The sequence below is a fragment of the Lepidochelys kempii genome, chromosome 1 (genome assembly GCF_965140265.1).
Source record: "Lepidochelys kempii isolate rLepKem1 chromosome 1, rLepKem1.hap2, whole genome shotgun sequence".
Lineage (NCBI taxonomy): Eukaryota > Metazoa > Chordata > Testudines > Cheloniidae > Lepidochelys > Lepidochelys kempii.
In genome coordinates this window covers 225,911,628-225,935,069 of record NC_133256.1, presented here as the reverse complement: position 1 = coordinate 225,935,069, position 23,442 = coordinate 225,911,628, and the positions used below count along the sequence as shown (strand labels likewise).

The 23,442-nt window shown below is 44.0% G+C and overlaps 1 protein-coding gene across 4 annotated transcripts in view; it reads right to left on the bottom strand.

Annotated features, from left to right (window-relative positions):
• The window catches only part of KIAA0930 (KIAA0930 ortholog), a 140,713-nt gene that overhangs the window by 99,347 nt on the left and 17,924 nt on the right, over positions 1 to 23,442 (bottom strand). The window contains exon 2 of one of the 4 annotated variants that reach the window (XM_073316100.1): positions 10,584 to 17,479. The exons of the other annotated variants lie outside the window; for them this stretch is intronic. Within the exon in view, the coding sequence (XP_073172201.1) occupies positions 12,125 to 13,285 (1,161 nt within the window). The 5' untranslated portion in view covers positions 13,286 to 17,479 and the 3' untranslated portion in view covers positions 10,584 to 12,124. Of the gene's footprint in view, positions 1 to 10,583; positions 17,480 to 23,442 lie in introns of those variants that run through there. 4 annotated transcript variants of the gene reach the window in all.

Genomic DNA, 23,442 nt, shown 5'->3' with positions numbered 1-23,442 from the left:
ATTTATGTCTTCTTTTCTTATCACTTTTTTTCTTCTGATGTTCACAAGATGCATGAAACAATATTGTTAAAAGCAGTGATTCTCCAATTAACTAGGCAGGATGGTTGTACTTCAGGGGAGCCCAATTTTAATAAAACAATAAACCAGGAGCATGTGGTACTGAGACTTCATTTCATTTCAGGCCATCGCTGCTTGAAACACAATCCTAGTTTTCCAGCTGACCAGCAAAGCCCAAATCCTGCCCAGCCTCTAATTTTCAAGGAAGTCCCACACCCTTAATTTTTTTTTTTTAATACAGATAAAATAAATATCCTCTCCTTGCTAATAAACAACATTCTAAGTGTGACTCACCAAAACTCATTGACAACCTTAATTAACTTATGTTTGCATGACATGTAACTTAAAAACCATACACAAAACTAAAGTGTACAGGGAAATGAGAAGTTAAGACATAATAATTGATTGCAGCTGGCTTAGTGGTGCAGCTGAAGCATTACAGTCTGTGCGTGTCAGGGTGAAGCAGAGGGCTTCTGTTCACTAGGCACCATTATCATATTTGAACATGACCGTAAAGAGTTGAGTTAGTGACGCAACGTTGATTGTGATGGACTGATCAGTGTGAAGTAGGAAAACATGTTCAGCATTATGTCCCAGTCTACACTGACCTGGTCAGCATTGACTTTACACAACCGTGTGCAAACACAACAACATTTTCTTGTTGAGACCAAGGAGATATGAGCAAGCCTGAGAACGAGATCCCCAAGTAATAAGCACTAAGGGGCAGATCCTTAGTGGATGTAAATCTGCAAAGCTCCACAGAAGTCACTGAAGGCATCTGGACCTAAATATCTGTGAACACTTGGTCTTTACCAGTTGTTTTAGACATACTAGTAGATTTAGATCATTTGTAAATTCAATTCTAGATCCACCACTTTAACACCCTGACACCTGATGCTAGATATTTTGCTTCTTGCTAGCTGGCCATTTCTTCATATTGATTTTAAATGTTTATTATTGTTTATTTAAGACAGATGCCTATTGCAAAGCACCTTATAAATATTTTAAATAGATCAAAAAAGTAGTGTTTCCCTATTCATGTCACACAGTAAGCCACATACATAAGTATTAATTTATTTAAAAAATAAGTTTGACTATTAATTTGATAGCCAATTATTTTCCTTGTAACACTGGCAACTAGTCAGCTAAGCAGCTCAGACATTGTTGCAACAAGATATTTATTTGCCTTTAACTGGAGAAGAGATTTCTCACAACTATTCTTGCCCTACCTTTTCTACCTGGCTACTGGTCCCAGGCTGTTAAAGGAACAATAGCCAGGGTTTTTCCTATACCTTCCCCTTCCCAGACATTATCTATTTCTGGTGACCATGTTCCTCTCACCAAGTATCCATATTGGTTATTATTTCAGTCTTCATTCGCCTTCCCAGGACACCTGGAAAAGGATTACTGGCCTCTCAAACTATTTCCTCTGAACTAAAAGGGCCAGTACCCTATTAAATGCAGTAACCAAAAACAGAACTGTCAGTTCTATAGGCAGCCATACCAAGTTCCATTACTTTGCACTGAATTACAATACCAAAATTAAAAATAGGAGCTATTTATCAGATTCAACACAGGTATGGATTGGATTGAGCCACTATTCAGTGGAATGCTCTTTCAGCAGTTTTCTGGTGGCTCCATCAGTTTCTAGAGGAAACTTAGTAAAGTGAAAATTGCCGCATTGCCTCAGGGGAAGAGAAGAAATTAATCCATTACTTAGGGCTTTGTCTTCACTACCAGGGAGATCGAGGCTGTGTCAATTTAGCGGGCCTAGTGAAGACCTACCTGTTAAGTCGACAACAAGAGTGCTCTCCGGTCAACCCTGGTACCTCACCTCTCCAAGAAGAGTAAGGTAAGTCGACCGGGGAGTGTCATGCCACACAGTGAAGACATAGGGGTAAGTCAACCTAAGCTACGTTGATTCCAGCTGCGTTATTCACATTGCTGGAATAGCGTAACTTAGGTCAACTTACCCCGGTAGTGAAGACAAGCCCTTAGACTGTAAACTCCTTGGGGGCAGAGACCAGCTGTTTGTTCTGTATTCCTATGGCACCTAGCACAATGGGGTCCTGGTCCAAAACCAACGCTCCTAGGTGCTACAATAATACAAATAAATAATAACCATTTGTGGCTTTGTTCAGTTATCACAGAGAAACACAGCATAAAGAACAAATCAGATGAGATCAAACTGACTACTAAACATTTTTAGCCTGATCAAACCTACACTGGTGGATACCTGCTTCCATAGGGAGCCCAATTTGCTTTAAAATGGAGTTTTCCAGAAGTGTTGGGATTGGCCACGTGGATCTGATACAATACTAGGACTAAAAGTGAGGAAATACATAAACGCATCTACACCTTAAAGTGTAATTCTGTTCTTGAGATCAACTCTGTATGACACATTAAGGTTCTGGGTTCACGACCTCTCAATGATTCCCAGCTCCTTTGGCTTGGTTTAAAAGCAAATGTGTTTCTTTCTAAATGTCAGTCCAGCAGATACAACCAAGGATCTCAAAAGCCATGTTGGATTCCTCCCAGATTGTGCATCACCAGCTGTAATAAAGGTTCTGCAGACCAGATTCTGCCTTCAGTTATGCCTGTGTAACCCCAGTGTCTTCAAATTTTGGTACAGGTGCAATTTAGGGCAGAATGTGGGGGTGCAACTGGAACTTACAGTAGTTAGCAATTCTGATAAGGAAATCTAATTCTTTCCTCAGTAGCTGGTTGACTCCACAGGGCTAAAAAGCAGTAAAACCGAAAGTAAGTAAAGCAGACAGGACTCCAAATACACAGTTAGATCTGTTAAGAAAAATTACGCCAATTTTATGAGGTTATTTCTCTGATCATAGCAGCACTTTAAATACTCTAGTACCCCAAATAAATGGGCTAAATGACAAAGTTTCTCCCCCCCATCTCATTTTCATTTACAAGTTATTATCAATGCTTTCTCAGTTCAAATCCCCAGCAGCCACTGCGCTAGAAACACTGCATCCACTGCAGTATACAGGCTCCTCCACAAGTGTAAGTCAGTGCAACACTATTGAAATCAATGGAGCTACACTGAATGGCACCAGCTGAGGATCTGGCCCCAACTCTGCTTTCAAGAAAGATGTAAAGCTTAGGAAACTTTCATGTTTGGACTCTTATTGTATACCCTCTGGTTCCCATGCAAGTGAAATCATTCAAAGACTATGAAAAGAAGGTTAAATTGCATCAGTTGCGAAGCTATTTTTTCTCCCCTATGATCCTCTTAGCAAGCACTTTATTGCATTTTATGAAAGAGTTTCTTCTCTCTTTAAATAGGCCCTGTCTTCTTTGACAAGCTCCCTTTGAAGTTACTGGGTGACTATTACAATTAGTCTGGCTACCTGAGTAAGATCTAGAATGATTCTGCAAGCTCCACAAGGAAATTTATCAACACATTATTCACCCACAAATGTGTAACTGCAAACTGCTTATTATCCCTTCCCTCCTTCCTGAAGCAGTTACACATGAAGAAGAGAAACAGGGATGCCTTTATGTCAAGCTGCCTTCCAGTAGCCAGTCCTTTTATTCCTAACTGAAGGTTTGCTTAGTTGTTTCATTTTTTAATACTGCAAACATAAGCAACAACCTAAGGGACTGTATCAGTCCATGGCTGGTTCTATGTTGTTTAATGATTTAATCATCTAAGAGCCAATAAAAAGTGGAAGGTCCTTCCCCTTTATTATTATTATTAGTGTTACCATATGGTGCATAGGAGCCCTAGTCAGAGACCAGGACCCCATTGTGCTAGGCGCTGCACCAACGTCTTACTTCTTGCTGAAGAGGTAGCCCTACATTGAATTATTTGTCCTGTTTTAACAAACATGGATTGTAAAAACTAGTGTAGCCAGGACCCTGGAAGAAACATTCGTGTAGTGTCCACACAAAAATGTACAATTACGTTTGTTACAATGTGACTACAAATTCAAGAACAGACACACTCAAAAGGGACTAGGGACAAAATTTTAACCAATTCCAGAAAGAGAACAGCCCAGCCTACACTGAAGAGACAGTTTAACATAAAGGGATCTTCACATATGAAAACTGTATTTTCAACATTTAAAACGTATTTTAAATACTACAAACTTGACACCTTTTACAGGCAGCGTGTTGAACTCATGTATTTATAGTTCTATTTTACAAAATATAGACTCATCTGCAAGAAGCTCTGTCCAGATGGACTGACTTTGATGGGGCTCTATGCTGGCACAGGAATTGCCACTCTGGAACTGCCAATGGTGCATCTAGTCCAGTATCCTGTCTGAGACAATGGCTAGCACAGATGCTTCCGAGGAAGGTGTAAGAACTGTACAGTAGGCAGATGTAGCATAATCTGCCCCACAAGGAAGCCTCCTCTTAACCCATAATAATTAGAGATTAGTTTTAACCCTGCATCAGGTGGTTTGGAATCCCTTCCAAAATGTGGTCTGACCGCATGGAAGCGCTTACGGTACTCCGGATTTATATGTGCCTATATAAATCCATGTGGTTCAGACTGATATGTTTTCAATATATAAGATAGGTAATAAAATCAAGTCAAGAACAAATTATAAATCATGTAACTATATAGGGAGTGATACAAGATAGGGGAGGTAATATCTTTTACTGGACCAACTTCTGTAGGTGGAAGGCACAAGCTTTCAAGCTTCACACAGCTCTTCACATCTGGGGAAGGAAAAAGGAATCAGACACTCAGACTTGAAGAAGAGCTCTTTGTTGCTCGAAAGCTTGTCCCTTCCACCAACAGAAGTTGACCCAGTAAAAGATATTACCTAACCCACATTGTGTCTCTCATATCCTGGGACCAACATGGCTACAACGCCACTGCAGTGAACTGTATATAATCATTTATAGTAGCAAGGCAAGTTTTAGCCCCAACTCCAAATGGTATTTAACAACAATTCTAGGCAGCCACAACTGCACTGTGTAGGATACCAACTGGTGGCAACCGCTTCCGTGAAGCGGCAACATTTAGGGCCCACTCCAGTCCTGTAGAAAGAATCCCATAGGCTTCAACAGCATTTGTATCAATCCCTTAGTGCCCAATCCTGTAGTCCTTAAATGGGAGTAGAGATGGCAGGTGAGGAGCTACAAAATGATTTTGCTCAGGGCTACTTTGCAGCCCCAAATTACCACTTTTTATGACACTTTTATGTGATTTGATGTGAAACTGTCAATTTCACTAGAGTTCTAATTCTTAGGGTATGTCTACACTACGAAATTAGGTTGAATTTATAGAAGTCAGTTTTTTAGAAATTGGTTTTATATATTCGAGTGTGCGTGTCCCCACAGAAAATGCTCTAAGTGCATGAACTCGGCGGAGCGCTTCCACAGTACTGAGGCTAGAGTCGACTTCCGAAGTGTTGCACTGTGGGTAGCTATCCCACAGTTCCCGCAGTCTCCGCTGCCCATTGGAATTCTGGGTTGAGATCCCAATGCCTGATGGGGCTAAAACAGTCGCGGGTGGTTCTGGGTACATATCGTCAGGCCCCCGTTCCCTCCCTCCCTCCGTGAAAGCAAGGGCAGACAATCGTTTCGCGCCTTTTTTCCTGAGTTACCTGTGCAGACGCCATACCACAGCAAGCATGGAGCCCACTCAGGTAACTGTCACCGTATGTCTCCTGGGTGCTGGCAGACGTGGTACTGCATTGCTACACAGCAGCATCAACCCATTGCCTTGTGGCAGCAGACGGTACAGTACGACTGGTAGCCGTCATTGTCATGTCCGAGGTGCTCCTGGCCACGTCGGCCAGGAGTGCCTGGGCAGACATGGGCGTAGGGACTAAATTTGGAGTGACCTGACCAGGTCATTCTCGTTAGTCCTGCAGTCAGTCCTATTGAACCATCTTATGGTGAGCAGGCAGGCGATACGGATTGCTAGCAGTCCTACTGTACCATCTTCTGCCAGGCAGGCAAGAGAGGAGGATGGCTAGCAGTCCTACTGCACCATCTTCTGCCGAGCAGCCATGAGATGTGGATGGCTTGCAGTCCTTTTGCACCGTCTGCTGCCAGCCAAAGATGTAAAAGATAGATGGAGTGGATCAAAACAAGAAATAGACCAGATTTGTTTTGTACTCATTTGCTTCCCCCCCTCCCCTGTCTAGGGGACTCATTCCTCTAGGTCACACTGCAGTCACTCACAGAGAAGGTGCAGCGAGGTAAATCTAGCCATGTATCAATCAGAGGCCAGACCAACCTGCTTGTTCCAATAAGAACAATTACTTAGGTGCACCATTTCTTATTGGAACCCTCCGTGAAGTCCTGCCTGAAATACTCATTGATGTAAAACCACCCCTTTTGTTGATTTTAATTCCCTGTAAGCCATGTCGTCAGTCGTCCCTCCCTCCGTCAGAGCAACGGCGGACAATCGTTCCGTGCCTTTTTTCTGTGCGGACGCCATACCAAGGCAAGCATGGAGGCCGCTCAGCTCACTTTGGCAATTAGGAGCACATTAAACACCACACGCATTATCCAGCAGTATATGCAGCACCAAAACCTGGTAGACCGACACTGGGCAAGGAGGCGACGTCAACGCAGTCACGTGAGTGATCAGGATATGGACACAGATTTCTCTGAAAGCATGGGCCCTGCCAATGCATGCATCATGGTGCTAATGGGGCAGGTTCATGCTGTGGAACGCCAATTCTGGGCTTGGGAAACAAGCGCAGACTGGTGGGACCGCACGGTGTTGCAGGTCTGGGACGATTCCCAGTGGCTGCGAAACTTTCGCATGCGTAAGGGCACTTTCATGGAACTTTGTGACTTGCTTTCCCCTGCCCTGAAGTGCATGAATACCAAGATGAGAGCAGCCCTCACAGTTGAGAAGCAAGTGGCGATAGCCCTGTGGAAGCTTGCAACACCAGACAGCTACCGGTCAGTTGGGAATCAATATGGAGTGGGCAAATCTACTGTGGGGGCTGCTGTGATGCAAGTAGCCCACGCAATCAAAGATCTGCTGATATCAAGGGTAGTGACCCTGGGAAATGTGCAGGTCATAGTGGATGGCTTTGCTGCAATGGGATTCCCTTACTGTGGTGGGGCCATAGACGGAACCCATATCCCTATCTTGGCACCGGAGCAACAAGCTGGCGGGTACATAAACCGCAAGGGGTACTTTTCAATAGTGCTGCAAGCTCTGGAGGATCATAAGGGACATTTCACCAACATCAACGTGGGATGGCCGGGAAAGGTACATGACGCTCGCATCTTCAGGAACTCTGGTCTGTTTCAAAAGCTGCAGGAAGGGATTTTATTCCCAGACCAGAAAATAACTGTTGGGGATGTTGAAATGCCTATAGTTATCCTTGGGGACCCAGCCTACCCCTTAATGCCATGGCTCATGAAGCCATACACAGGCAGCCTGGACAGTAGTTAGGAGCTGTTCAACTACAGGCTGAGCAAGTGCAGAATGGTGGTAGAATGTGCATTTGGACGTTTAAAGGCACGCTGGCGCAGTTTACTGACTTGCTTAGACCTCAGCGAAACCAATATTCCCACTGTTATTACTGCTTGCTGTGCGCTCCACAATATCTGTGAGAGTAAGGGGGAGACGTTTATGGGGGGGTGGGAGGTTGAGGCAAATCGCCTGGCTGCTGGTTACGCGCAGCCAGACACCAGGGCGGTTAGAAGAGCACAGGAGGGTGCGGTACGCATCAGAGAAGCTTTGAAAACCAGTTTCATGACTGGCCAGGCTACGGTGTGAAAGTTCTGTTTGTTTCTCCTTGATGAAACCCCCCGCCCCTTGGTTCACTCTACTTCCCTGTAAGCTAACCACCCTTCCCTCCTCCCTTTGATCACCGCTTGCAGAGGCAATAAAGTCATTGTTGCTTCACATTTATGCATTCTTTATTCATTCATCACACAAATAGGGGGATGACTACCAAGATAGCCCAGGAGGGGTGGTGGAGGAGGGAAGGAAAATGCCACACAGCACTTTAAAAGTTTACAACTTTAAAATTTATGGAATGCCAGCCTTCTGTTTTTTGGGCAATCCTCTGTGGTGGAGTGGCTGGTTGGCTGGAGGCCCCCCCCACCGCGTTCTGGGACGTCTGGGTGTGGAGGCTACGGAACTTGGGGAGGAGGGCGGTTGGTTACACAGGGGCTGTAGTGGCAGTCTGTGCTCCAGCTGCCTTTGCTGCAGCTCAACCATACACTGGAGCATACTGGTTTGATCCTCCAGCAGCCTCAGCATTGAATCCTGCCTCCTCATCACGCTGCCGCCACATTTGAGCTTCAGCCCTGTCTTCAGCCTGCCACTTACTCCTCCCGGTCATTTTGTGCTTTCCTGCACTCTGACATTATTTGCCTCCATGCATTCGTCTGTGCTCTGTCAGTGTGGGAGGACAGCATGAGCTCAGAGAACATTTCATCACGAGTGCGTTTTTTTTTTCCCTTTCTAATCTTCACTAGTCTCTGGGAAGGAGAAGATCCTATGATCCTTGAAACTCATGCAGCTGGTGGAGAGAAAAAAAAGGGACAGCGGTATTTAAAAGGACACATTTTATAAAACAGTGGCTATACTCTTTCAGGGTAAACCTTGCTGTTAACATTACATACATAGCACATGTGCTTTTGTTACAAGGTCGCATTTTGCCTCCCCCCACCGCATGGCTACCCCCTCAACCCTCCCCTCTCCCCATGGCTAACAGCGGGGAACATTTCTGTTCAGCCATAGGCAAACAGCCCAGCAGGAACGGGCTCCTCTGAGTGTCCCCTGAAGAAAAGCACCCTATTTCAACCAGGTGACCATGAATGATATCTCTCTCCTGAGGATAACACAGAGAGATAAAGAACGGATGTTGTTTGAACGCCAGCAAACATACACTGCAATGCTTTGTTCTACAGTGATTCCCGAGTACGTGTTACTGGCCTGGAGTGGTAAAGTGTCCTACCATGGAGGACGCAATAAGGCTGCCCTCCCCAAAAACCTTTTGCAAAGGCTTTGGGAGTATATCCAGGAGAGCCGTGAATGCCAGGGCAAAGTAATCCTTTCACATGCTTGCTTTTAAACCATGTATAGTATTTTAAAAGGTACACTCACCGGAGGTCCCTTCTCCACCTGCCGGGTCCAGGAGGCAGCCTTGGGTGGGTTCAGGGGGTACTGGCTCCAGGTCCAGGGTGAGAAACAGTTCCTGGCTGTTGGGGAAACCGGTTTTTCCACTTGCTTGCTGTGAGCTAGCTACAACCTCATCATCATCATCATCATCTTCTTCATCCCCAAAACCTGCTTCCGTGTTGCCTCCATCTCCATTGAAGGAGTCAAACAACACGGCTGGGGTAGTGGTGGCTGAACCCCCTAAAATGGCATGCAGCTCATCATAGAAGCGGCATGTTTGGGGCTCTGACCCGGAGCGGCCGTTCACCTCTCTGGTTTTCTGGTAGGCTTGCCTCAGCTCCTTCAGTTTCACGCGGCACTGCTTTGGGTCCCTGTTATGGCCTCTGTCCTTCATGCCCTGGGAGATTTTGACAAAGGTTTTGGCATTTCAAAAACTGGAACGGAGTTCTGATAGCACGGATTCCTCTCCCCATACAGCAATCAGATCCTGTACCTCCCGTTCGGTCCATGCTGGAGCTCTTTTGCGATTCTGGGACTCCATCATGGTCACCTCTGCTGATGAGCTCTGCATGGTCACCTGCACCTTGCCACGCTGGCCAAACAGGAAATGAGATTCAAAAGTTTGCGGTTCTTTTCCTGTCTACCTGGCCAGTGCATCTGAGTTGAGAGTGCTGTCCAGAGCGGTCACAATGGAGCACTCTGGGATAGCTCCCGGAGGCCAATACTGTCGAATTGTGTCCACCCAGTACCCCAAATTCGACCTGGCAAGGCTGATTTAAGCACTAATCCACTTGTCAGGGGTGGAGTAAGGAAATCGATTTTAAGAGCCCTTTAAGTCTAAATAAAGGGCTTCATTGTGCGGACGGGTGCAGGTTTACATCGATTTAATGCTGCTAAATTCGACCTAAAGTCCTAGTGTAGGCCAGGGCTTAGGTTATGAGCAAAATAAAATAAATTCAAGGGGTTTTATTCAAACCAGCTGTTGGATGGAAATAGTCCCATTCTCAAAAAAAAAATCCTATTTTAAGGACGCAACGGACATTACTTTAAGGACACATTAAGTTCACAATGAAATGCAAAAAAACAAAAATAAAAAACCAACACTTTGATTTTTAGTGATTCAGACTTCATTGCTAATACTGTATCAGATACAGCTTGATGTTGCATGAGTAACGACTGAGGGATCCAGCCTTTGGAGAATGACAGGAGAGACGAAGCTAAGGAACAGAAGCGACAATGGGGAATAAAGCAGTTCAACACTTTCAAAGCAGAAAACATACCTCCCAACCTGCCAGAGCTCAAACATGGAACATGATGTGCAACAGAAGATCCAAAATAAGAAACATTAAAATTATTCCTGCCAGGAAGTAAAAATGCTGTAGGATTCATTCCTGTAGTGGGCGTTTACTTTCTGTAACCTCAATTTCATGATTCTTCATTTCTGCTATAAATAATTTCAAACAAAAAAGGGAGGGGAACATTACATTTGTGTGGAACAGAGGGATTAAGGTAAATGGTGTTCCTGGAAATTAAGTACAGTCGAGAGATATGGACTGAAAACTGCCTTTTATAGAAAATGCAGCATCTCTATTTCCCCACCCCTCCCAAGTGGCTGCCGTGTCAAATAAAACGCTACTACCTGCCCACGCGTTTGCAAAATACTTTATTATTCTCTTGCAGCATCTACACCATTCTCAAATGAGCACTTTGTGTATATTTAACTTGATCATCAAGAGGCTTAGCTGCCAAACAGAATTACTAAAATCTAATAATTAAAACAAGGATGGTGACTGCTAATCTAACGACATAGACACAGATTTCCTAATGCATGTAATTACAGCACTTCTGTAATGGGTTTTGGGTCTTTTTTTCCCCCACCTCTTAATAAGCCAGCAGCAAACAAGAGTGACAGATACAGCATCACTGCCTGGAAAAAAAAAAAAAAAATCAGGGAATAATTCCTCCATGGGGTTGTTTAAACATGACACTGAATCAATTTTAGGATTAAAGGATCTCCAAAGAAAACCCGTTTGGTCTGGTTGGTTTGTTGATATGTCAGTTATTGGTTGTATACTAACAACTTAGTGCTGTGTGGAACAATAAGGAAGCCCTGATCTCTACCTCAGCGATTGCTAATATAAGTACTGTAGCACAAACAACAGAAGTTTAATATTATTTATTCTTCAATTTTCTTCATGTTTGCTGTTGTTGTTTGGACGTGCTTATCTATACAGCCAAGGCACCTAGTTATACCTATCAATATCACCATCCCAATTTACCATACAAGGACCTTTCTAGAAATCATCTTAACTGACCCTTTCTGGGGTTACCATTATAAAGGTGCATATATCTCCTCTGTTCTCTACCACCACATTAATTACTAGCCACTGGTACAATTTGCCTTTCAGATGAAAAATGAAACAGAAATCTGACTCCTGATCATTAAAGAAGATCATATGAATACTTCTTTAACAGAAGTTAGAGGGGAAAAAAAAGGAGTACTTGTGGCACCTTAAAGACTAACCAATTTATTTGAGCATAAGCTTTCGTGAGCTACAGTTCACTTCATCGGATGCATACTGTGGAAAGTATAGAAGATCTTTTCATACACACAAAGCATGAAAAAAATGGGTGTTTACTACTACAAAAGGTTCTCTCCCCCCACCCCACTCTCCTGCTGTTAATAGCTTATCTAAAGTGATCACTCTCCTTACAATGTGTATGATCATCAAGGTGGGCCATTTCCAGCACAATTCCAGGGTTTAACAAGAACGTCTGGGGTGGGGGGAGTAGGAAAAAACAAGGGGAAATAGGCTTGAATAGAGACTGGGAGTGGCTAAGTTAATTGTATCCAATTTGCAAATGAATTCCAATTCAACAGTCTCTCGCTGGAGTCTGGTTTTGAAGTTTTTTTGTTGTAATATCGCAACTTTCATGTCTGTAATTGCGTAACCAGAGAGATTGAAGTGTTCAACTGGTTTATGAATGTTATAATTCTTGACATCTGATTTGTGTCCATTTATTTTTATGTAGAGACTGTCCAGTTTGACCAATGTACATGGCAGAGGGGCATTGCTGGCACATGATGGCATATATCACATTGGTGGATGTGCAGGTGAATGAGCCTCCGATAGTGTGGCTGATGTTATTAGGCCCTGTGATGGTGTCCCCTGAATAGATATGTGGGCACAGTTGGCAACGGGCTTTGTTGCAAGGATAGGTTCCTGGGTTAGTGGTTCTGTTGTGTGGTATGTGGTTGCTGGTGAGTATTTGCTTCAGGTTGGGGGGCTGTCTGTAGGCAAGGACTGGCCTGTCTCCCAAGATTTGTGAGAGTGTTGGGTCATCCTTCAGGATAGGTTGTAGATCCTTAATAATGCGTTGGAGGGGTTTTAGTTGGGGGCTGAAGGTGACGGCTAGTGGTGTTCTGTTATTTTCTTTGTTAGGCCTGTCCTGTAGCAGGTGACTTCTGGGAACTCTTCTGGCTCTATCAATCTGTTTCTTCACTTCCGCAGGTGGGTATTGTAGTTGTAAGAATGCTTGATAGAGATCTTGTAGGTGTTTGTCTCTGTCTGAAGGGTTGGAGCAAATGCGGTTGTATCGCAGAGCTTGGCTGTAGACAATGGATTGTGTGGTGTGGTCAGGGTGAAAGCTGGAGGCATGTAGGTAGGAATAGCGGTCAGTAGATTTCCGGTATAGGGTGGTGTTTATGTGACCATCGTTTATTAGTATTGTAGTGTCCAGAAAGTGGATCTCTTGTGTGGACTGGACCAGGCTGAGGTTGATGGTGGGATGGAAATTGTTGAAATCATGGTGGAATTCCTCAAGGGCTTCTTTTCCATGGGTCCAGATGATGAAGATGTCATCAATATAGCGCAAGTAGAGTAGGGGCGTTAGGGGACGAGAGCTGAGGAAGCGTTGTTCTAAATCAGCCATAAAAATGTTGGCATACTGTGGGGCCATGCGGGTACCCATAGCAGAGCTGCTGATTTGAAGGTATACATTGTCCTCAAATGTAAAATAGTTATGGGTAAGGACAAAGTCACAAAATTCAGCCACCAGGTTAGCCGTGACACTATCGGGGATAGTATTCTTGACTGCTTGTAGTCCATCTTTGTGTGGAATGTTGGTGTAGAGGGCTTCTACATCCATAGTGGCCAGGATGGTGTTATCAGGAAGATCACTGTTGGATTGTAGTTTCCTCAGGAAGTCAGTGGCATCTCGAAGGTAGCTGGGAGTGCTGGTAGCGTAGGGCCTGAGGAGGGAGTCTACATAGCCAGACAATCCTGCTGTCAGGGTACCAATGCCTGAGATGATGGGGCGCCCAGGATTTCCAGGTTTACGGATCTTGGGTAGTAGATAGAATATCCCAGGTCAGGGTTCCAGGGGTGTGTCTGTGCAGATTTGATCTTGTGCTTTTTCAGGGAGTTTCTTGAGCAAATGCTGTAGTTTCTTTTGGTAACCCTCAGTGGGATCAGAGGGTAATGGCTTGTAGAAAGTGGTGTTGGAGAGCTGCCGAGCAGCCTCTTGTTCATATTCCGATCTATTCATGACGACAACAGCACCTCCTTTGTCAGCTGTTTTGATTATGATGTCAGTTGTTTCTGAGGCTGCGGATGGCACTGTGTTCTGCATGGCTGAGGTTGTGGGGCAAGCAATGCTGCTTTTCCACCATTTCAGCCTGTGCACATCGGCAGAAGCACTCTATGTAGAAGTCCAGTCTGCTGTCTCGACCTTTAGGAGGAGTCCACCTAGAATCCTTCTTTTTGTAGTGTTGGTAGGGAGGTCTCTGTGGATTAGTATGTTGTTCAGAGGTGTGTTGGAAATATTCCTTGAGTCGGAGACGTCGAAAATAGGATTCTAGATCACCACAGAACTGTATCTTGTTCGTGGGGGTGGAGGGGCAGAAGGAGAGGCCCCGAGATAGCCCAGCAGAAGCAGCTGTCCTAAGAGTATAGTTGGATAGGTTAAGAATATTGCTGGGTGGGTTGAGGGAACCATTGCTGTGGCCCCTTGTGGCATGTAGTAGTTTAGAAAGTTTAGTGTCCTTTTTCTTTTGTAGAGAAGCACAGTGTGTGTTGTAAATGGCTTGTCTAGTTTTAGTAAAGTCCAGCCACGAGGAAGTTTGTGTGGAAGGTTGTTTTTTTATGAGAGTATCAATTTTTGAGAGCTCATTCTTTATCTTTCCCTGTTTGCTGTAGAGGATGTTGATCAGGTGGTTCCACAGTTTTTGAGAGCGTGTGGCACAAGCGGTCAGCATAGTCTGTGTGGTATGTAGATTGTAATGGATTTTTTTACCTTCAGTCCTTTTGGTACAATGTCCATCTGTTTGCATTTGGAAAGGAAGATGATGTCTGTCTGTATCTGTACGAGTTTTTTCATGCAGTGGATAGATTTCCATTCCATACAGCTAAATGCAGTGCCTTGCATAATGACAGGTTTCAGAGTAACAGCCATGTTAGTCTGTATTCGCAAAAAGAAAAGGAGTACTTGTGGCACCTTAGAGACTAACCGATTTATTTGAGCATAAGCTTTCGTGAGCTATAGCTCACTTCTTCGGATGCATACTGTGGAAAGTACAGAAGATCTTTTTATACACACAAAGCATGAAAAAATGGGTGTTTACCACTACAAAAGGTTCTCTCTCCCCACCCCACTCTCCTGCTGGTAATAGCTTATCTAAAGTGATCACTCTCCTTACAATGTGTATGATAATCAAGGTGGGCCATTTCCAGCACAAATCCAGGGTTTAACAAGAACGTCTGGGGGTGGGGGTAGGAAAAAACAAGGAGAAATAGGTTACCTTGCATAATGACTTAGCCACTCCCAGTCTCTATGCAAGCCAGTTGGTCTTGGAATCATGTGTATAACTTAGGAAATTACCATCCGCCTACCTAAATTTTCTCTGCAGTTCCCACTAGGTAAGATATTCTTCACATCTGATAATAAAACTGATTAATAGAGCCAGTGTGTGTCTGTAGTCAGATGGAGTGGCCTCCCACTGAGCCACTCTCTGATCTCTGGTGACCGGAGCCAGGCTGGGCTCACACCTCCCACTGGAAGGTGAGAGGCGGGACAGGAAGCATAAAAGGCAGAGCCTCTAACTCAGTTGAGTCTGAACCAGGGAAGGGTGCAAGCTGCTGCAGATCCCCGGAGCTGAACCTGTGCTGTGCCACGCCCTGCCCCAGGAGGAGACTGATCCAGAAGAAGAGCTACCAGGACTGCCATTCACCCTGTCCCCTGAAGAGACAGGGGATGACCCCACACCACAAGTAGCCCAGGGACAGCCAAATATAGTCAGGTTGTGTTTCTGCATGAACATTGGATCCCCGATGACATAGTGTGGAACGCTCCACCATTGTTAGGGCCCTGGGCTGGGATCCGATGGAGCGGGGTGGGCTCAGGTCCCCACCCACCCTGCTGCCAATCGCACTCTCCTTAAGCCAAGAGGCCTGTGTCTGTCTGCCAGCGCTGCGATGTTGGACTGTTTGGTGCTCCATCCTGCCTCATGGCCTGAGCCTTGAGACTGGTTTGTCTGCCCTGCCCGAGGACCTAGGCTCCTAAAGACTGTTAAACTGAGCTATCCTGCTTAAGGACCGGGGCTTCAATCCCCGATAAGGAGTAGCACCCCAGAGACATAGTGAGGTTGAGTGGCCTCCCACTGAGCCACAGGAGGACAGACCCCCACTAAAGTGTCATAACAGTTGTTGAGTTTCAGCCTTTCAGTGGGGCTAGAAGTGATTCCTGAACATAGTGTGTCAGTCAGTAAAATACTTTGTGATCCTTCTGGATAAATTGCACCACTGTACAGAAAGATTACATACAAACTACACTAAAAGAAAGTTTTGGTTACAAAGTCAAGCATTAAAAAGTTAGGAGACACTGTGCAACCTTAACTCAGACTCCCTATATATTATGACACAGTCTTTAAAGTACAAGATCACATACTATTTTTCCACAGGAGCCCAACTCATTTTTCAAGTCCCTACTCTAAAGTATGGAGGTACTAGAATTTCTCAATTGAAAGGTTGTGAGTTTTTTAATTATTATTTTAACCTGCGCAAAAAACTTACTTTTTTCCTCTGATCTTATTCTGAGAAACAGCTGAACCATTTTTGCTAAATCTTAAAAGTACAAGAGTAGGTGCCAGGAACCACTGTGCTCTAATCTCTACTCCATCACTGACCCTCTCCATGGCCTTACGCCTGTCACTTAACTTCTCTGTTTCCATTCACCCCATCTGTAAAGCTGAGATAATAATACTTTTTATTCTCGCAGTGGTGTTGTGAGCATTAGTTAATACTTGCAGAGCTGAAGATGGAAAGTTGTGTGTATACACACACACACACACACACAGTGTAAAGTAAAATTATATTTTTCTAAGCTATGCTTGGCTAAAATCCTTCTCATTTTCTGTAACAGTATGATGTTAAAGACAACTACATGAGCACACCAGTAGTGACTGATTCATGGTGAACATATTATAGATCTGTTCAAGTTTAACACAAGTTCTTACTGAACTGTTATCATCTAGAATGGTCATGTTTGGGCATGTTGGATAAATTAAGACATCACACAAAGCCTTAATTTTCTCCCGTACCCTCAATTTGAGTAGCCACACTAACTTTAATCTGCTTTGGTTTATAAACTCATTTGTTCCAACATTTTATTATTCCTACTGCGTAGGACTGCTGTCAAGGCTTAATGGAATTAGAGACAAGTCTGTACCACAATTTCCTCCTCAGGGTACACTGCTCTCAGGCTACATTGCCAATAACTCTGCAGTGTCTTGAGTGCAGAAATGTCAGAGCTTCAGGACAGCATAAAAATGTACTTAAGAGCACTTTGAGGAGCTGAGAAATATCAAGTTTAGACTAATCCAATTTAAAACACAGAAAGACAATTGAGAGTTTGGATTGGAGGAGATGTACCCACAGTTATATATTCATAAAGAAGGGGAGGTGTGCAATGTAGCAGACACCCAGAAAGGGTTAATTTGCAGTTAGTATCAATGTCACACCCTCAGGTTTAGATCAGACAACGAACATTTGTTCCAAGGATATAAAAGCTTGTAATATATCATATTACTTAGGAGACTTGGTCTTAGTGGAGTTTCTATGGAACCATGGAAAATTCCGGTCTGCCCTTTCCTCAACTTCAGGATCTTTCCAACTACCAAAACCAGCATCTCCCCTCCCATTGCAGAAGTCAAACTTGGTTGGAAGAGATCCTCTTCTTCCTCTAGACATGTGTTCCAGATCACCCTCTTCCCAGCTGTTTCAGCCTACCCACATGCACCCCTTCCAGCCAGGGGTGAACTGAGGCAGGTGTCCCAGGAGGAAAAATCTACATAAAAAGAAACGGTCAGAGCCAAAGCGTCCTCATGCACCTGTATATTAGACAGCAAGAGAGAAAAGGAAACTAACACAGGAAAAGTTAAAATTGACATGTATTGGGATTTTATGGTTTTAACCTTAAAAGATTAAAACATTTAACAACGGAAAGTGAAACAATCCCATCTGCTTGACTAACGTACAAGACAAACACTTGGCAGTCAATGCTAAGTATTTTTCAGTAGCTTCCTTAGCTCTTACAGCCTTGTATACATTTCAAATAAGATGGCACAAAGCTCTTTATTTTTGTTTAAAACTTGAAAGTTTTACTGAATTTCTCATAAAGGCATATACCTAGGAGAAGGACCCATGAATACATATGGAGAGATGTTCCTAAAAAGACACCAGGAAGAGAACAATAACTTCTCTACAGTGTGTATTTCTTAGACTGAATAAGTTACTACCTAACAGGCAAACTGTGACCCCTTGCAGCTGTAAGACTTCCTCAAAGGCAACTGGGCTAATCCCATGAAAAGCTGCCACCCAGTGTGAGAAAGTTCAGAGTTGGGCCATTAGTCATTTGTAAGAGTGTCCTCTCATTCTGCATCTTGTTTTTTTTCCCCTTTCTTTACTCAAGATCAACTATGTTTTCCAATCCAACTCTATCCTAGACGTTATGTGCCTCACTAATGCCTCTCATCTAAATCCTGGATTACGTTTTGAAATGTCCTTGTTCACCTCTTTCAGCCTTTTCTTTACTCTTAGTGAATTAGTGAGTTTATAATCCTTGGGCATCCAGTTATTTAACTTGGGGCACCTTCTAGCCCTCTTGGCCTGCACTCTTTCCTGTTGCTTTATCACATACATTTTCATGTTTTCTTTCTCATAAGAACACAAAGGGTGAAATTCACCCTCATGCAGAGGGTCAACATAAGGTTTATACCCATCTGACAAGTTCTTAAAATAGCACTCATGCAAGACATGAAAAAAGTCTATACTGGCCCTAACTACAGGGGTGTATTGCACCTAAAGTGAATAAAAGAGCATATACCCCTCTTAATGAAAATAATTTAGTCATTTTAAGACAAAAGTCTATTTTATATTGCAAAATATGTAACACTATAAACTAACATCTGCTGCATAAATATTGATGGTTGGCTATCAAGATTGCAATGGAAAAAACCCAAACCCCTTCCCACAGAAAAGGTTCCTGTCATAAACATACAGCTAAGGGTAGCATAAAATTCCTCCTTTACCTGTAAAGGGTTAAGAAGCTCAGATCTCCTTTTGGTCAGGTACCAACCAGGTTAAGATACAAAACAAAAACCTTCCCCCACAGATTTGAAAGTGTTTCTTTGTGTTCCCTCTGGGACAGCGAGGAACCAGGGCAGGGAAAATACATCTCCTAAAGCCATACCTGAACTAAGAATCTAAGATTACAAATTGTTAGTAATAGGAAGAAAATGCGTCAGATTATCTTTTGTTTTAGCTTGTGAATTTTCCCTAGGTTAAGAGGGAGGTTTATTCCTGTTTTCTTTGTAACTTTAAAGTTTTGCCTAGAGGGGAATCCTCTGTGTTTTGAATCTGATTACCCTGTAAAATTACCTTCCATCCTGATTTTACAGAGGTGCTTTTTACTTTTTGTTTATTATAAAGTTCTGCTTTTAAGAACCTGATGGGTTTTTAGTGTCCTAAAAACCCAAGGGGCTGGTCTGTGCTCACCTTGTTTACTCTCAAGCCTCCCCAGCAAAGGGGGTGAAGGGTCTTGGGGGGATATTTCGGGAAAACAGGAACTTTAAGTGGTCCTTTTCCTAAATCATTGTTTAACTCAGTTGGTGGTGGCAGTGACACCGTTCCAAGGACAAGGAAGAATTTGTGCCTTGGGAAAGTGTCAAATATAAAGGGAAGGGTAACCACCTTTCTGTATACAATGCTATAAAATCCCTCCTGGCCAGAGGCAAAATCCTTTCACCTGTAAAGGGTTAAGAAGCTAAGGTGACCTCACTTGCACCTGACCCAAAATTACCAATGAGGGGACAAGATACTTTCAAATCTGGGGGGGGACAGGATGGGACAAAGGGTTTTGTCTGTCTGATACCTTTGCCGAGAACAGATCAAGGATGCAACCTTCCAACTCCTGTAAAGTTAGTAAGTAATCTAGCTAGAAAATGCATTAGACTTTCTTTTGTTTTTTTGGCTTGTGAAATTCGCTGTGCTAGAGGGAATGTGTATTCCTGGTTTTGTGGCTTTTTGTAACTTAAGATTTTGCCTAGAGGGATTCTCTATGTTTTGAATCTGATTACCCTGTAAAGTATTTACCATCCTGATTTTACAGAGGTGATTCTTTTACCTTTTCTTTAAATAAAATTCTTGTTTTAAGAACCTGATTGATTTTTCATTGTTCTTAAGATCCAAGGGTTTGGGTCTGTGTTCACCTGTACCAATTGGTGAGGATATTATTCCTTCCCCAGGAAAGTGGGTGAAGGGCTTGGGGGAAGACGTGGTCTCTCCAAGTGGTCTCTTTCCCTGTTTTGTTTAAATCACTTGGTGGTGGCAGCGTATCAGGTTTTTAACCTAAGCTGGTTCCCAAGGCAAGAAAGAAATCTGTGCCTTTGGGAAGTTTTAACCTAAGCTGTTAAGAATAAGCTTAGGGGGTCTTTCACGCGGGTCCCCACATCTGTACGCTAGAGTTCAGAATGGGGAGGGAACCCTGACAGCTCCTTCATGAGCTATTTCAAAGGAATGCTGAAACTGGAAGGGCTACATAAAAGATTTTAGATTTAAGGTTTGCCAGTCTTAGAACCATGTTTTCTACACAAACGGGGAAAACAAAACCTATCAACAAAAGGAATGCAGTGCCCTGTTCATTTCAGTTAATAACTTATTTGTCTTGCATAAGATGCAAGGCTCTTGGATACCTGTAGCAGGAGAGAGAAAGTTTCTATATTAAGCCCACATTCAAGCCAAGACCAATGTCTGTCCTTACGTAAATTTAGAACTAGTGTTTTTGTGTTGTAACTCACTTTCTCTCAACTGAGTCCGAAGAGCTAAGTTTTGATCTGGATGAGGACTTTCCCCAAACATCAATATTTTGCGATCTGAGATTTTGTTTAGTTCATTTGAGAGCAAGCACCCAGCTACAAAGTTTGACTCAGGATCTAAATTTACTCAAGTCACGGATAGGGTTGCCAACTTTCTACTCACACAAAGTCGAACACTCTTGCCCCACCTCCTGCCCTGCCCCTCCAGAGGCCATGCCCCTCCACACCCTTCTCTGAGGCCTCCCCCCATCTCACTCCATCCCCCCCTCCCTCTGTCACTTGCGCCCCTCACCCTCACTCACCGATTTTCACTGGGCTGGCTCAGGGATTTGGAGTGTGGGAGGGGGTGAGGACTCCAGCTGGGGGTGCAGGCTCGGGGTGGGGCCAGGGATGAATAGTTTGGAGTGCAGGAGGGGGCTCTGGGCTGGGGTGCGAGAGAGGGTGAGGGTTCCATCTGGGGGTGCGGGCTCTGGGGTGGGGCCAGGGATGAGGGGTTTGGGGTGTAGGAGGGTGCTCTGGGATGGGACCAGGGATGAGGGGTTTGGGGTGTAGGAGGGTGCTCTGGGATGGGACCGAGGGGTTTGGAGGGCAGGAGGGGGAATCAGTGCTGGGCAGAGGTGCATGATGGGGAGTGAGGGCTCTGGCTGGGGTTCCCGGCCAATGGGAGCTGCAGGGGTGGGGCTTGGGGCAGCGTGCGGAGCCCCCTGGCTGCCCCTATGCCTAAGAGCCGGAGGGAGGACATGCCACTGCTTCCAGGAGCTGTGCGGAGCCACAGCAGGCAGGGAGCCTGCCTTAGCCCCACTGCACTGCCAATCGGACTCTTAGCAGCCCAGTCGGCGGTGCTAACCAGAGCAGCCAAGGTCCCTTTTCGACCAAGCATACGGTTGAAAACCGGACACCTGGCAACCCTAGTCAGGGATCTTCAAAGCTAAAAGCACGAACCTCTACAGCTTGATATATAGACCCCAGCCGGTAGTGGGGGACAGTAACAGACTTGCATCCCCTTTAGATCAGTATGAGCAAAAGCACCCCTGTATTCACATCCTACACACCCCTGTAGTAATCTTTGTATTAAATATGCCTTCTGAGGTTTCATTTGAAAACTAGTAACTTGCTGGTGAATAATATCACAGAGAAATGTATGTAGAAACAGTATATGTAAAGTTATGAATTCTTCCTGTATGATGTTACTATCAAGTGTTCAAAACTGGACAGCCCTGCCTAGGCAAAAGTTGTTAAACAGGATGATCCTAAACAAAGGAATGTGTTTACCTCAATTTACATACAAGTAGTAAATAGGGTCCTCAAAACAGCAGGGGGAGGAGATGGCAGGAAACTGAACAATTTGCACTTTAGCAAACAACTGGGGGAAGAAAGAGCATGGGGGAAGAAAGCAAACAACTGGGGGAAGAAAGAGCACTCCTTCACCACCACACTCCATGTCACCTTCCTCACTGTTTGGATAAACTATGATTTGAGAGGTAACCTTCAGAAGAATCCACTTCAAAGGTTCACTGGACTATAAAAGAAAGGGGCAGAAAACCCTAAGTTCTCTCTTTCACCTAAAGGACAAAGGCACCAGCATTTTTGAGCCTCTGGGAGAGATCTTGACCAAGGAAAGAGTCATTCACATCTTGCTGGGAGACTGTGGGTGAGAAAGGCCATCTTAACAAAGCCTTGAACCAAAACTTGCTAGATTACGTTTTAGACTTTTAGATGCATGTTTTCATTTTTATTTGCTTGTAACCATTTCTAACTATCTCTTATACTTGAATTCACTAAAAATTTTATCTTCTTTTGTTAATTAGCTAGTTTTATTTTTAATGTAAACTAATCCAGTGCTGTGTTTAAAGTGAATTGTTTGGGAACTCCAGTTAAAGTAACAGAAGCAATAAGTCTTAATATCTGAACTGTCCAGGAGAGGACTGGACACTGCAGAACACGCGGTTTTGGGAAAATCCAGCACTGGAATGTGTTGGATCGCCCTGCAAGTAATAACCAAGGCTGGTGAAAGCCAGACTGCGGCTGTAGACAGGCTGCTGGGGTAGAGCTGCTAAACCAAGACTTTCTAGCACATAGATACTCAGGGTATGACCTGCATACTGATAGGCTGGTTGGGAGCAGCCCAGGTTGGGAGCTACAACAGCAAAGCATTGCAAGGCACCCAAGGATGCCGAGCAGGTGGTGACAACTCCTCACTGGTCTGGACTGCACCCCAGAATGTGACAATGGGGCACAGAGAGGGACATAAAACACCACACAGTGGATTGCAAAATCAAAATGGAACATTGGTCTATCCACATAGCCTGTTCCCTTCTTGGGTTGCCTTGGCTTCAGAGGAGGCTGAAAATGACCTCTCTGCCCCCAAACCACAGCCAATTGTGCAAAAGCAATATCTGTTTTTTCAGCCTAACTAATGTAACTGCAAATGCTACTACCTTTCTTGCCCGCAGCTAGACTATCATACAGCATCCACTAATACACATTTCAGGAGATGTGAAATTCATCAGATCGTTGAATGGTTAACAGTTTTGGGGATGGTTCTGCACAGATTGTAATTTTATCTGTTAAAATTCAAGGGCAGATAAATAATGAATAGATCTTTTAATCGCCACATGTCAATACCGAAAGAAAACAAGCAGTTCATAAATATCCGGTTGTGCCTTTGCTTACTTACAGGATGGGCCAATTCAGTTTTAAATGCCATAAATCCAGAAATTATCAGCACTGTGGATGTTAGTAACCTACTTCTGAATTTTAACAAATAGAAAGAACAAATGTTATCATCCAACAAATACGCATCCTTTCGATGCAATCCAGTTTTATGCAGATCTTCTTTAGAAAGACAGACGGATGGGGAATGATATATCCACCAATTTATATACAAGTTTCAAATTGCTAGTGCATCTTTTTGTCAGATATAGGTTTAAGTTTA